The following is a 13,032-nucleotide window of genomic DNA, read 5'->3' on the forward strand; positions in this document are numbered from 1 at the left end:
GACTCATCCGCGGATTCCTCCGCCATTTTGCCGGATTACTCACCATCTGCTGTCTCTTTCTGATGCTCTTTCTCGCTCTAAATGTTAAGCAACTGCTTAGCGACTTCAGTTATCTCATTATCGGTTATCTACAATTATAAGGAATTATTTATCTCTATAATTACTTTATCAATCTAATTATTTATTATCAATATGCGACTAGCTTCTTCTCATGGCTTTGTTGATTAGCCCGTTCCTCGGGAAAAACAGAAACCCTATAGAACTCACGGAACAGGTAGCTTCATATTAGCGAAATCATTTTAAAAGGACTAGTGATTTTAAAGATTATCCTTTCCATTAAAACTGACAAATTTCACTCCTATATTAGTATATGATATTATCTGTAAATGTAGGAAAATACGTATCGTTCAATAAAGGCGATAATAATTTAATTATTTTTTATCAAAACATTTGACAAGATAGTGTTGAAGATATAAGTCTTAAAATTATTGTGCAATGAGTACGCAAAATTGATATGCTTACTTACTGTTTTTTTTTTTATTAGCAGTGTTTTTGTATTATAAATCGGCAAACGAACGAATAGGTTACTTACTTAATTTTGAGTTATCAGTAACTTATAAACGATTACAATACCAGAAGAATGTTGAATGCGCTACACAACATAAATAAATAAAAGTCACTGAATTGGAGGTCATTTGAAATTTTGAATATATTAATGGAGTAGTCAATCCGCAACTATTTTTCATGGTCGTTAAATACACGTCTACCTCCACTTTGCCACGAAGAGAACTTTAAATGTAAGTTACAGGGTAGTAGTATATACTTATTGTAGGGTTTAGTGCGACGTCTTAACAATGAAGGGAGCAATGCCAGTCTATTTATTAAAAAATCACTACCACCCACCGCTATGCAATGTATGAGATATACCAGGTTGTTACGAAATTATCATTTTTTTAACACTAGCTGACCCGGCGAACTTCGGACCGCTTAGCAGTCGACATATTGACATTAATATTTATACGACACTAACGTCACTCAATTGTTTTGCCTTGCCGGAACCCTTCCACTAACACTAAACTTTATGGTATGGTATTAAAGTTCAAATTGACTTTTAAGTATTATTACGAATCTTTTGTATGTGAATATAGAAAAGTTTTGTTTTTAGACTTTTTCAAGCAATTTTTTAAATTTTTCTCTAAATAAGAACCATCCTCGTACTTCAACGAATATTATTAAAAAAGAATTAGCGAAATCGGTTCAGCTGCTCTAGAGATTTGCGCTTAGCAACACATTCAACGATTCATTTTTATATTATAGATAACCATCATACTATCTAGCGTAGGTTTAATAGTCTAGCAAAGGCTGGCTTTTACAAACACACCTGTCTTGGGCGGAATATACGTAAGCCGTAAGAGTAGCGAGCAAGAAAGTGACTAATGAATATACGGGAATCGAACTTGCGTGAAGTTCACTATGTGTATCGTAAAGTGTAAATTCCGAGGTCGACGCGACCTCCATTATCGCGTGACCTCGCCCCGGCCAGCGCTCTCTATTACTGAGACTGATCGAGTGTTAGATCTACAAACGCATGTAAGTTTCTTGAAACAAATTAACTTAAGATATTATAATATCTTACTGTCGTATGTTCAGAAATATCACTGGATGTTTTATTCTTAGACACATTGTAAAGCTAAATGTACTTGCTTCCCTAACGAAATATGTGTTTATATAAGTAACTTAATACTAGCTTTTGCTCGCGGCTTCGCCCGCGTGAAGGAGTTTAGCGGGATAATTTTTTTTCCGACTTAAGTACTTGATGTGTATCGTTATATTATGACCAAAATACACAAAATCGTTATAAATTGTAGCCTATGTGTTATTCTGATGTATAAACAATATTACTGTAAAGTTTCATCCAAATCCGTTCAGTAGTTTTTCGTGAAATAAGAACAAACATACATACATCTTCACAAACTTTCGCATTTATAATATTTGTAGGATAAGCCAACTGATAAGAGACGAAAGCATGTCCTACATAATACATTACTAGTTCACTTGATAAACCAAGATGATTCATAGTTGGTACTTGCAAGCTATCGGGCACTTGTTTTATCCCGGATATTTGCCGGGACTTCTCGACCGGAAAATCCCCGACGCTCTTAACCGGAACACCCACCGGACGCGGTCAATAAAACGCAATATTATGCTTTATAAACTTTATAAGAAAATGTTTCATAAATTTGACTTTGTTTCGTGGCGAGGACAAATTGACATATTTATTTGTTTTGTATATTAAATTAAATAGTTAGCATAATATGTACGAATTTTGTGGTACTCATATAATATTCTAAGTAATTTTTACAAGTGCGTGTTTCGAGCAAAATCATAAAAAAATTCGGTTCGTACTGAAAATTTATGGAGTTCCTTTACACGCAAGATTACTTTTCCAAGTACTGACGTGGCAGCGGCTTAGTCAGAATTCCGAGAACCGCCCCCGCAGCCACCCCACACCCTCAGGGTGAGTTCTCAGAACACAGATCCGAGCCAGCATAATAGAATTGCGGGGAATTCTTGGAAATATCTGTTTGTACGCAGATCTCGGGAGAGTTTGGCGAAATGTACCAATTTATTGGACATTTTAATTTTGTGTGTTCTGTGAAATGTTTTCATTGAAGCAGTAAATGTTTTGAAAACAAACATATATTTGTTAAATAAGCGACTTACTATGTAGAATGTCTAGTATGCTAGAGTGATTGTGTCTGGTCATCGCGATGTCTAGATATTGTTACTAAGCGGCGTTTAAATAGCATTGCTCAGCAGTATAAGACTGATAACTAAGGATAATAAACAAGAATGACATGCAGCGGTTTATTTAATACCTAGGTGTTTTTAATCCAAAGTTATGTATTATCATAATGATTTCTTGTGTTTGCGCGAATGTTAGACTTTGAAATAAAACTAAGCGGACTTTATAGCCGTTTTTCTGTATTCTCGTCTGCTTAGTATTTTTAGTTTCATTAGCAGGTGTAATGCGAGTGCAGTTTGTATTTTTTTTTTGTTTATATTGAATAGTTTTAAATATTTTACGATTATTAAGAATAGGGAAATAAAGTTGGTGATATTATTCCAATTATATATGATAGATATTCAATTGAATATGCATTTTCGAAAAGGGCACATGTCTGAAAATGTAAAAAGTTTAGGAAATGGAAAAGTAGTGTAAAAAATGTATTTTTGGGTTACCATTTGAGCTCAATTAGCAATTAAAATTAAAGAAGTTTTGTTGTTAATTGTTATTATATATACATTTATAGATATGCTATATTTATGAGATTTGCCCTTTTCGAAATTGCATAACGCAGTACCTATGATAAAAAGTACCTAAATTATAATTTTAAACCCTATACGAAGATATAAAAACTATTGGAAACGTGGAAATATATTTATATTCTTTGTTTCAGGAATTATAACATTTCGATTATGTTATAATTCCTGAAACAAGGATTTCGATTGTTTCAAAATTCATGTGAATTCTACAGCCGCGAAGTCGAGGAACAGCAGAAGTTAGTTATGCTGATAAGTGGCAAAATTAGCAGTATTTCCTTGAATTGTGTTAGTTTGATTGAGCGTAAAGTTGTTAACTTTAAACTTAATTAGTGCAGATAGCTTTGTTGTTACCTTCGTTCGTATAAATGTATAATTTTCCTATACGTTGACGTAAAAGGATATCCATAATTCATGTTAAATATTATACAAGGAAACATACATGTATTTATAGTATACATATTTATTGTTCCTATTGCAGTTAGACATAATAGATAGATAACTATTTATTGAACACCACATAAATAACAGAAAAAACACTTCAACATACTCTTATTGCTATGGGATATATAATTGTACATATAATATATATTGATATAAAATTTAATACCACCAAAAAATATTTGCATAAAATAATATGGTTTAAATTTATTTATGTCATTAAGATTTTAGTTTTTGTTGTTTGAACATTTTTGTTTTACTCTTATAGGATCACAGTGAAAATAATGTCTGCTAGCGACATCTATTGCAACGACTATGTAATCTAATACTTAGTACATAGTACTCACGATATAAAATAGATGGCCATATAGTACTGTATTAATCTTGCCATAATTTAGACTCACACATACATTTTAAACAGAATTTAAAACTAGAAGACTAGTTGTATGGTTATTTGTGATAACATTTCAATTGCTATACAATATTATAGTGGTTTAGACTAAATTACTGAATGTCACTTTAGCGACATCTATTTAAATAAACGTTTAAACTCTATCATTGTACTTAGTTAAGCATTTAATACCCATATAAAATAATAGATGGCGCTTATTTACAATACCATTTACAAACATTAAAATTAAATGTACAACAGATGTCGCTACGTAAAATTTCAGCCAATCGGTATTACAATAAAATCGGGATACCAAGTTATATTTATTCCTGCATATCTTAATATACTTATGCTTATTTTCAGGTACATTTTGGACAATGGAGATCTCATAAAAGATCGCAAAGTTCTAGACGTTGGCTGCGGTTGCGGCGCGGGGTCTATCGCGGCAATAAGAATGAAAGCAAAATATGTACTGGCGAATGACATTGATCCTTGTAAGTATAAAGTGATACAAAAAATATAAAACAAAATTTTGGAGATGCCGGGGATCGAACCCGGGGCCTTTCACATGCAAAGCGAACGCTCTACCACTGAGCTACATCCCCTCTTGAACGATTAGTCAAAATTATGTATTAATTTCAGATGCCATCGCAGCTACTAATATAAATGGAAAAATAAATGAAGTTAATATTGAAACGAATATGGACAATTTAATAGGCACTAAATGTACTGAATTTGATACAATATTAATAGGCGATATGTTTTATAATGAAGAATTCGCTGGCATTTTGTTCCATTGGCTTGAACAGCTTAGGGCAAGCGGTAAAACTGTAAGTATATATTCTATTTATTTCCCATTTTTTTTGTTTTCTATGTTTACAGTACTTTACCGTGTAATTTTAATTATTAGACCGATGGGCTATTTACTAATGATATTAAATTCAACTATTTGCAAGTAGATCCATTGGAATAATTAACAGTCGATAACTATGCAAAATAATGCCTATGTCGATTACCAGTGTGCTTAGTTAGAAATTGACCGGTTTGTGAAGCCTAAGGTCGCAGGTTCAAATTCCAAGGCACACAACACTGACTTAAAGTTACATGTGTATTTTTTACGAGTTATTGTATGCTTTAATACTGAAGGAAAACACCGTGAGGTAATCCACATACCTGAGAATTCTCCATAAGAACATATGTGAAGTCAACCCACACTAGGCCATCGTAGTGGACTCCGGCCTAAACCTCATAAGTAGAGGATCTTTTACAAAATAAAAATAATTAACAATATACATATTATAAGTTCTTTATGAGGTTGACAAGCGAGACAGTGAGTTGTTTGCTGATAAGCGATCACCACGACCCATAAAGAACCACAATTATCGATACAAATTAGCCGGATTTATTAAAACGATTTTGAATATACTTGATGAGACAATGTGACACGTATTCCAATTTGCTAATACCTAAACTGTTTAGTATTAGTGTATCTATTCCCAAAGGCTAGTACAACCCAGTGATGAACGGTGAAACTTTCCCAAAGGGTACCCGCTACAGTATAGTATTAATAATATGCATAAATGTGGTGTGAAATGTTTTAATGATAATTAGATTTTACATGTTACGAATGGGAAGCTTAGCACCCGTTCACGAGTATGACGCATGTGCCAGCCATCGACCTCCTCAGCCATATTGTAGGGAAGTGGCCGACCCGTCACACGACGCCGCCGCAGGTACAGACAGTTAGAGAGTATTTCATACCCAAGCCGCCTACAGTTACATTACGAAAAATATAATATATCTATCAAGTGACATGATTCCAAAGAAAATCACACAAAAATGCTTAGTCCCAGGCATTTATATCCTCCAGGTATTCTGAGATCTATTATCTTGTTGTTCTTGATTCTGAGAAATAAGCTTTATTACACAACTTGCGCTTAATAATGGCTTGGAATTTCGCAATATTTAAGGATTTGATCTCAGTGGGACCTTTGTTATAAAAATGTATACTTTGCTGATCTTTTGGACCCTTGTTTAGAGATTAAGTAAATTATTTTTGTTTCTAGTATTTAAACTATGGATATCGCTAACTTCTGGAAATTTTTCTATATTTTTATGGACATACACTAAGTTAGTGAAAATGAATTGTGATGCTACTGTAAATTACATTTGCTTCTTTAAATATTTCTCGTAGCGAACATCTAGGGCTTAGCAAATATATAGATCTTATCGCTCTTTTTTGTAGAACAAATATAGTATTAATGTCAGCAGCACCACCCCATAGTAAAATTCCATAACTCATCAAACTATGAAAGTAAGCAAAATAGACCAATCTAGCTGTCTCAATATCAGTTAGTTGGCGTATCCTGCCCACTGCAAAAACTGCGGCGCTCAGCTTTTTAGCTAGGACAGATATATGAGGGCCCCACTGAAGTTTACAGTCCAGTGTGATACCCAAAAATTTGGTTGTATCCACAAGGCTCACCTCGTCACTATTTATAAATGTTAGCGTTAACTTTTTTACGTGTGCGTGCGTGCGTGTGACGAATTTTATGCATTTAGTTTTTTCGCTATTTAATAATAAATTGTTAACGCTAAACCAATGCACTAATTTTGAGAGAGTGTTGTTTACATCGTCAAGAATTAATTCATGTCAGTATACCTGTGAATTTCTTTCGCAGGTTTTGATCGGCGACCCAGGCCGGCACGGTTTGACGCATGCGCGTCGCGACAGACTGCAACTATTGGCCAAATACGACTTACCCAAGGAAAGCTGTGATGAGAACAACGGCTTTACAGATACTACGCTATGGATGCTTAATAAATGATATCTATTATATTTGTCGTTTTTATTTATTTTATGTGAGAAATTAATTATATTTCCTTATGGCTTATGCTTAAAAGCAGAAGGTTGATCCCGTAGGGCTGTGGATAACCCTAGATTAGTGTGCAGTCGACCCCTACAAAATTTGGAAACCAAATAAATAATGAAATAAATTATAAGGACATGAAAGCCTTTTTTTTGCTCATATTGTCGTATTAATTAAGAAAAGTGCCTGGCACTCTGCAGTCAGAATTCGTAAATATGAAATGCGGCGTACCACTGTACGAAGTTATCCTAATTATTGTATCACCCTTAGTGGATATATCATATTTGCTATTTAGTCCAACCTGAACGGTTTTTACGTGGTTGTTCCTAAAAACCAAAAGACCATGCCTTATAAGTTTACCAACAAACCAATTCGGTCCTCCCACTAATTGTGCCGTCGATCTAAACACCATATGCATGCTCGTGCATGGGGTGCATTTTTCGTGGACTGAGGCAAAAGTTAAGTAACTGTACCCTCTTGGCTATTGAAAAAACTGATACCAAAACAGGGAGCCTCTATCTTTTTCCCTAACTTCCGGTGGCGGAGGGCGAAATTTTCCGAAATGAACGCCTACACAAAATGTAAGTACTAAAAGTAATTATGATTAGAATTTTGTTCACTATAGTATTCTAATTATTTATTTACTAATAATATCATTTATTTTCATAGTTTGCTCATATACCTATATATTACAAAAGGGAAGTGGGTAGGAATCCACTTATATAGACTCTTCGCCACTGCTACTTCCAACATGCCTTTCGTTCATTGCAGTTATTAAAGCGAGGATTGTGGGTTTGCCGTTAGTAAGGACCTCCGGTGAGATAGAAGTGGTAAATAAAACAAAACTAACTACGGTGATATGTGCCAAGAGGACATAAAGTAATTCAGATAAGAAGAATAAAAACCCCACCTAACCCAACCTTACTCGGCGACAATATGTTCAAACCTAACCTTACTCGGAGACATTATGATCAAACCTAACCTTACTCGGAGACATTATGTTCAAACCTAACCTTACTCGGCGACATTGTGTTCAAACCTAACCTTATAGGGCGATATTATGTTCAAACCTAACCTTACTCAGCGACATTATATTCAAACCTAACCTTACTCGGCGACATTATGTTCAAACCTAACCTTACTCGGCGACATTATGTTCAAACCTAACCTTACTCGGCACATTATGTTCAAACCTAACCTTACTCGGCGACATTGTGTTCAAACCTAACCTTACTTGGCGACATTATGTTCATACCTAACCTTACTCGGCGACATTATGTTCAAACCTAACCTTACTCGGCGACATTGTGTTCAAACCTAACCTTACTTGGCGACATTATTTTCAAACCTAACCTTACTCAGCGACATTATATTCAAACCTAACCTTACTCGGCGACATTATGTTCAAACCTAACCTTACTCGGCGTTATTGTGTTCAAACCTAACCTTACTCGGCGACATTATGTTCATACCTAACCTTATAGGGCGTCATTATGTTCAAACCTAACCTTACTAGGAAAGTCTCGCCGCGCACGCCGAGGAGAGCGGCCACTTTCGGTGCACGCTCCGCCTCGACTGAAAGAACTAACCTGCATGCAGATAAAAGTTTACCTGCACAACTCGCGTTTAGCTGCAATATCTGCCTGCGGAACTCACATCTAGCTGCGTTACTCACACCTGCTTGCGCTACTCACGTTAAGCTGCATCACCTGCCTGCCGAACTGACGTCTAGCTGCATTACCTGCCTGCGGAACTCACATCTAGCTGCGCTACTCACACCTGCCTGCGCTACTCACGTTAAGCTGCATCACCTGCCTGCCGAACTGACGTCTAGCTGCATTACCTGCCTGCGGAACTCACATCTAGCTGCGCTACTCACACCTGCCTGCGCTACTCACGTTAAGCTGCATCACCTGCCTGCCGAACTGACGTCTAGCTGCATTACCTGCCTGCGGAACTCACATCTAGCTGCTCTACTCACACCTGCCTGCACTACTCACGTTAAGCTGCATCACCTGCCTGCCGAACTGACGTCTAGCTGCATTACCTGCCTGCGGAACTCACATCTAGCTGCATTACCTGCCTGCGGAACTCACATCTAGCTGCATTACCTGCCTGCGGAACTCGCATCTAGCTGCGCTACTCACACCTGCCTGCGCTACTAACGTTAAGCTGCATCACCTGCCTGCCGAACTGACGTCTAGCTGCATTACCTGCCTGCGGAACTCACATCTAGCTGCGCTACTCACACCTGCCTGCGCTACTCACGTTAAGCTGCATCACCTGCCTGCCGAACTCACGTCTAGCTGCATTACCTGCCTGCGGAACTCACATCTAGCTGCGCTACTCACACCTGCCTGCGCTACTCACGTTAAGCTGCATCACCTGCCTGCCGAACTGACGTCTAGCTGCATTACCTGCCTGCGGAACTCACATCTAGCTGCGCTACTCACACCTGCCTTTTAGTGTCGCGGGAAAATCCATTTACGGACCCCCACCTCCGAGGAGGCGGGGAGTGTCGGACTCACCGGCGCCTTCCACCCAGCGATGCTACGAGTCGCCCGAGATGTAATGGGCGGTCGCTGGGTGGGTCCCTACCAGACTTAGCGCACCGGAATACCGACTAAAACCCCCGCGTGGGCCATCATCGGCGCATTAGGGACGGCTCCGGGAAAACCTGAGCAGAACGCATGGATTGCGCCGGAACCGCCCTGCGCAGTGCCGCTTTCGCGGCCCGACTCGGCGGGGAAAGGTCCGTTCCCCGCACGCCGAGCGTCGCTGTGGCGACGGCGACAACGTGAGGCCTAGCCCTTCACGCTGTCGCCCACCCCGTGGGCCGCCTTAATGGATGGTAGGAGCGGCGGCCCCGGTTGCCCACGAGGCGCAGGGCGACGGGTTAGACACCGTCGCCCCGACGCCTCCTTCTCCTCCTATGGCGGCGGCGGGCGGGATCGGTCTGCTCCCTATCCGCTCCGCGGCCTCCTTCTGCGACATGGCACGCTCGCAGAAGGAGGCCATAGCTCGCCACGACCTCCGACTGCGGACCATGGCGGCGACCACGGTCGGCAACGAGAGGTCGCTTCCGATGACGGCCAAGAGAGCGCTGCGCTCTTCCGTCCAGGCTGGGCACTCCTCGAGAGTGTGTTGGGCCGTGTCCTCGCGGCAGTTGCCACAGTGGTGGCACGCGGCGGACTCCTCCTTCCCGGCTATGCGACACAGGTATGCACCGAAGCACCCGTGCCCGGTGAGCACCTGCGTCAGCCGGAATGTCGGCGCACCGTGGCGCCTGTCCAACCACTGTCGAAGGACGGGTCGCACTGCCGCGACGGTCCTCAAGCCCGCACTCGGGCTCTCCAGCCTGAGCTGCCATTCCTCCACAGCGGCGTTGCGGAGGGAGACCAGAGTGGTCTCGACCTCTTGGGGGCTAGCCTCTGTCCTCGGCGCAAGCTCTCTTCCCGCCACCAGAAGACAGAAGAGAGAGCCCGCGCGTCGAGATCCCAGGGCAGAGTGCCCGCCAATACGCAAGCCGCTTCGTGTGAGATCGTGCGGTAGCCCCTGACGATACGCTGCGCCACCATGCGCTGCGGTCTTCGCAGCAGCCTGACGCAGCGGTCGTTCAGGGAATTGGCCCATACGGGAGAACCGTATAGGGCCATAGACCGCACGACTCCAGCGTACAGATTCCGGCAGGGATTGCCAGGACCTTCGACGTTTGGTAGCAGACGGCCGAGAGCACCGGCCGTCCGTACCAACTTCGGCGAGAGCCTCAAAGTGCGCGCGGAAGTCCCATCGGCTGTCCAGATGAAGACCGAGATACTTCATCTTTGAGCCGACGGGTATCCGCACGCCCTCCACAGAGATGTAGGCCTCGATGGGCGGCCTACTCCGAGGCCCATGGAAGGCAAGGGCCTCGGTCTTGTGGAGAGCCACCGCGAGACCCAGTCGCCGAATCCTGCGCACCACCAATTCGGTACCGAATGAGGCGAGCAGGGACGCCCTCTGAAAGGTCCTGGCCGTCGCCGTCACGAGCGTGTCGTCCGCATAGCAGACGACGGCGACGCCTCGAAGGTTGGTACCACGGAGCACCTAGTCGTAGCCGATGTTCCACAGGAGCGGCCCGAGGACCGAGCCCTGCGGGACACCGCACGACATCGCTCTACGGTGCCACCCGTCAGCGCCCGGATACACCACGTACCTGTCTGACAAGTACGAGCGCACCAGACGCCGGAGATAAGGTGGCACCTCGTGATACCGCAGTGCCTCGTTGATGCAGGCCCAGGGCATGGTGTTAAACGCGTTGGCGATGTCTAAGGACACCGCCAGCACGACCCTGCCCCGAGCGACTGCATCCTCCGCCAGTGCTTTCACCCGCAGAATCGCGTGAATCGTGGATCGGCCGCGCCTAAACCCGTACTGGCAAGCGGCCAGATCCGGGCCGATCCGTTCGAGATGCCCGACGAGGCGAGCGTGTACCACACGCTCGAACAGTTTGCACACCTCGTCGAGCAACACGATCGGTCGGTAGGCCGATGGCGACTCTGCGGGTCTCCCTTCTTTCTTGAGCAGGACAAGCTTCCCCGTCTTCCACCGCGACGGGAAAGTGCCCTGCTCAAAGCACGCGGAGAAAAGGCTACGGAGCCTCGTACCCAGTGACTCGACAGCGAGGACCCAGACACGTCCGGGTACACCGTCGAGCCCCGGAGCCGAGTTTTGCTCCGCAACCGAGACACTGCCACCTGGAGCTCTCCAGGCGAAACCTCCGGGATATCCTCTGCCGGAATCGACAACGATGGCGCCGATGGACGTGGCGCCATCGGTGGAGGAATGGCCTCCTGGGTGGCCGGAAATAACGCCGCGACAACGTCCGTCACCAGATCGGCTCGGAGACTCTGCGTCAGCGGGGCGCCCACGGGCGGAGCTTGCTCAACGCCATGCGGTACGGGCGTCCCCACGGGTCGCTGTCGAGAGTTCTCCGAGACTCCTCACGTGCCGCGGCCTTTGCTTGCGCAATGGCCACCCGCAGCGCTCTCTTGGCCGTCTTGTGTAGGCCGTGAAGCAGCCGCTCCTGTTCATCATCGCCGGGCGGACGGGAATGACGGCGGCGGTGTCTGGCGAGTCGACGGCGCGCAGCCATGCAGGACGCGCGTAACTGGGTGAGCTCCGCCGACCACCAGTACACCTGTCGCTTCGGAGGGAGGCATCGGGCCCGGGGCATGGCCGCGTCGCAGATTTGCGACATTGCCCCCGAACCACTCCGCCTCCTCTTCGACCCGCACCGGCCCTGCCGGTACAGGGAACCACGCCTGAACAAGAGCGGCTTCCTTCACGGCCTCCCGGTTGAGCCGCGTAACGGCCCAACGCTGGCCGCCCCATCGTCGGGAGGTCAAACTTCCACTGTTGCTGGGCTGGTTGGTCCGGGGAGTGGAGACACTGAACCGTATGTACCGGTGATCGGACAGCGTCTCCTCCTCCACCAGGACTCTCCAGCCCTGGACACGGCGGGCTAGGTCCGGGGTGGCGAACGTGATGTCCACCACCGAACCCCCGTTGTGCCGCACGCACGTGTCCTCCGACCCCGATTTAGGACGACCAGTCCTGAGGAGATCGCCCATTCCTCCAGGGCCCTACCCCGCGCGTCCGTCACCGACGAACCCCAGGCCAAGGATTTGGCATTGAAGTCGCCGGCGACAAGCACAGGGCGGGGCTGGCTGCTTTGCACCACCAGGGTTCCCAGCCGAATGAGAAAACTCTCAAATTCGGCTAGGGATCTGTTGGGGAGAAGTAGGCTCCCACTACCCACACCCCCAACAGAACCGCCACACATCCGGTACCCTTCGCTACTTTTTCGAAGGGCGGGGAGCCGGCGGCACCCGGGTGATGACAGCCACCGAGCCGTCGGAGTCCCCTGCCCAGTCATCCCGGGGGGGAACGAAATACGGCTCGCTGACTACAGCCACGTGGATTGACCACTGCGCCAGGCTCTGAACAAGCAAGTCCTGCGCTCTG

General features: G+C 44.4%; 3 protein-coding genes and 1 non-coding gene across 5 annotated transcripts in view; 1 reads left to right on the plus strand and 3 right to left on the minus strand.

Moving 5' to 3' along the window:
• Window positions 1-6,995, plus strand: part of LOC115446105 (electron transfer flavoprotein beta subunit lysine methyltransferase) — a 75,521-nt gene extending 68,526 nt beyond the window's left edge. For both annotated transcript variants that reach the window (XM_030172664.2, XM_037445214.1), the window contains exons 3-5: window positions 4,520-4,650; window positions 4,799-4,986; window positions 6,838-6,995. In XM_030172664.2, the coding sequence (XP_030028524.1) occupies window positions 4,520-4,650; window positions 4,799-4,986; window positions 6,838-6,984 (466 nt within the window). In that variant the 3' untranslated portion in view covers window positions 6,985-6,995. The remainder of the gene's footprint in view (window positions 1-4,519; window positions 4,651-4,798; window positions 4,987-6,837) is intronic.
• On the minus strand, window positions 4,690-4,761 carry Trnaa-ugc. The gene has a single exon. It is a non-coding gene; the product is annotated as a tRNA-Ala (tRNA).
• A 2,872-nt stretch (window positions 6,996-9,867) lies between the features above and the next one.
• Window positions 9,868-11,310, minus strand: LOC119190722. The gene is made up of 2 exons (XM_037443180.1): window positions 11,245-11,310; window positions 9,868-11,112 (listed from the first exon to the last, which is right to left on the minus strand). The coding sequence occupies exons 1-2, from the start codon at window positions 11,308-11,310 to the stop codon at window positions 9,868-9,870; spliced, it is 1,311 nt and encodes a 436-aa protein (XP_037299077.1).
• A 788-nt stretch (window positions 11,311-12,098) lies between these two features.
• LOC119190723 lies at window positions 12,099-12,638 on the minus strand. Its single transcript, XM_037443193.1, has one exon. It carries the CDS (start codon window positions 12,636-12,638, stop codon window positions 12,099-12,101), a length of 540 nt encoding a protein of 179 aa, XP_037299090.1.
• Between the last annotated feature and the right edge of the window lie 394 nt (window positions 12,639-13,032).

Source organism: Manduca sexta, chromosome 5 (genome assembly GCF_014839805.1).
Source record: "Manduca sexta isolate Smith_Timp_Sample1 chromosome 5, JHU_Msex_v1.0, whole genome shotgun sequence".
Lineage (NCBI taxonomy): Eukaryota > Metazoa > Arthropoda > Insecta > Lepidoptera > Sphingidae > Manduca > Manduca sexta.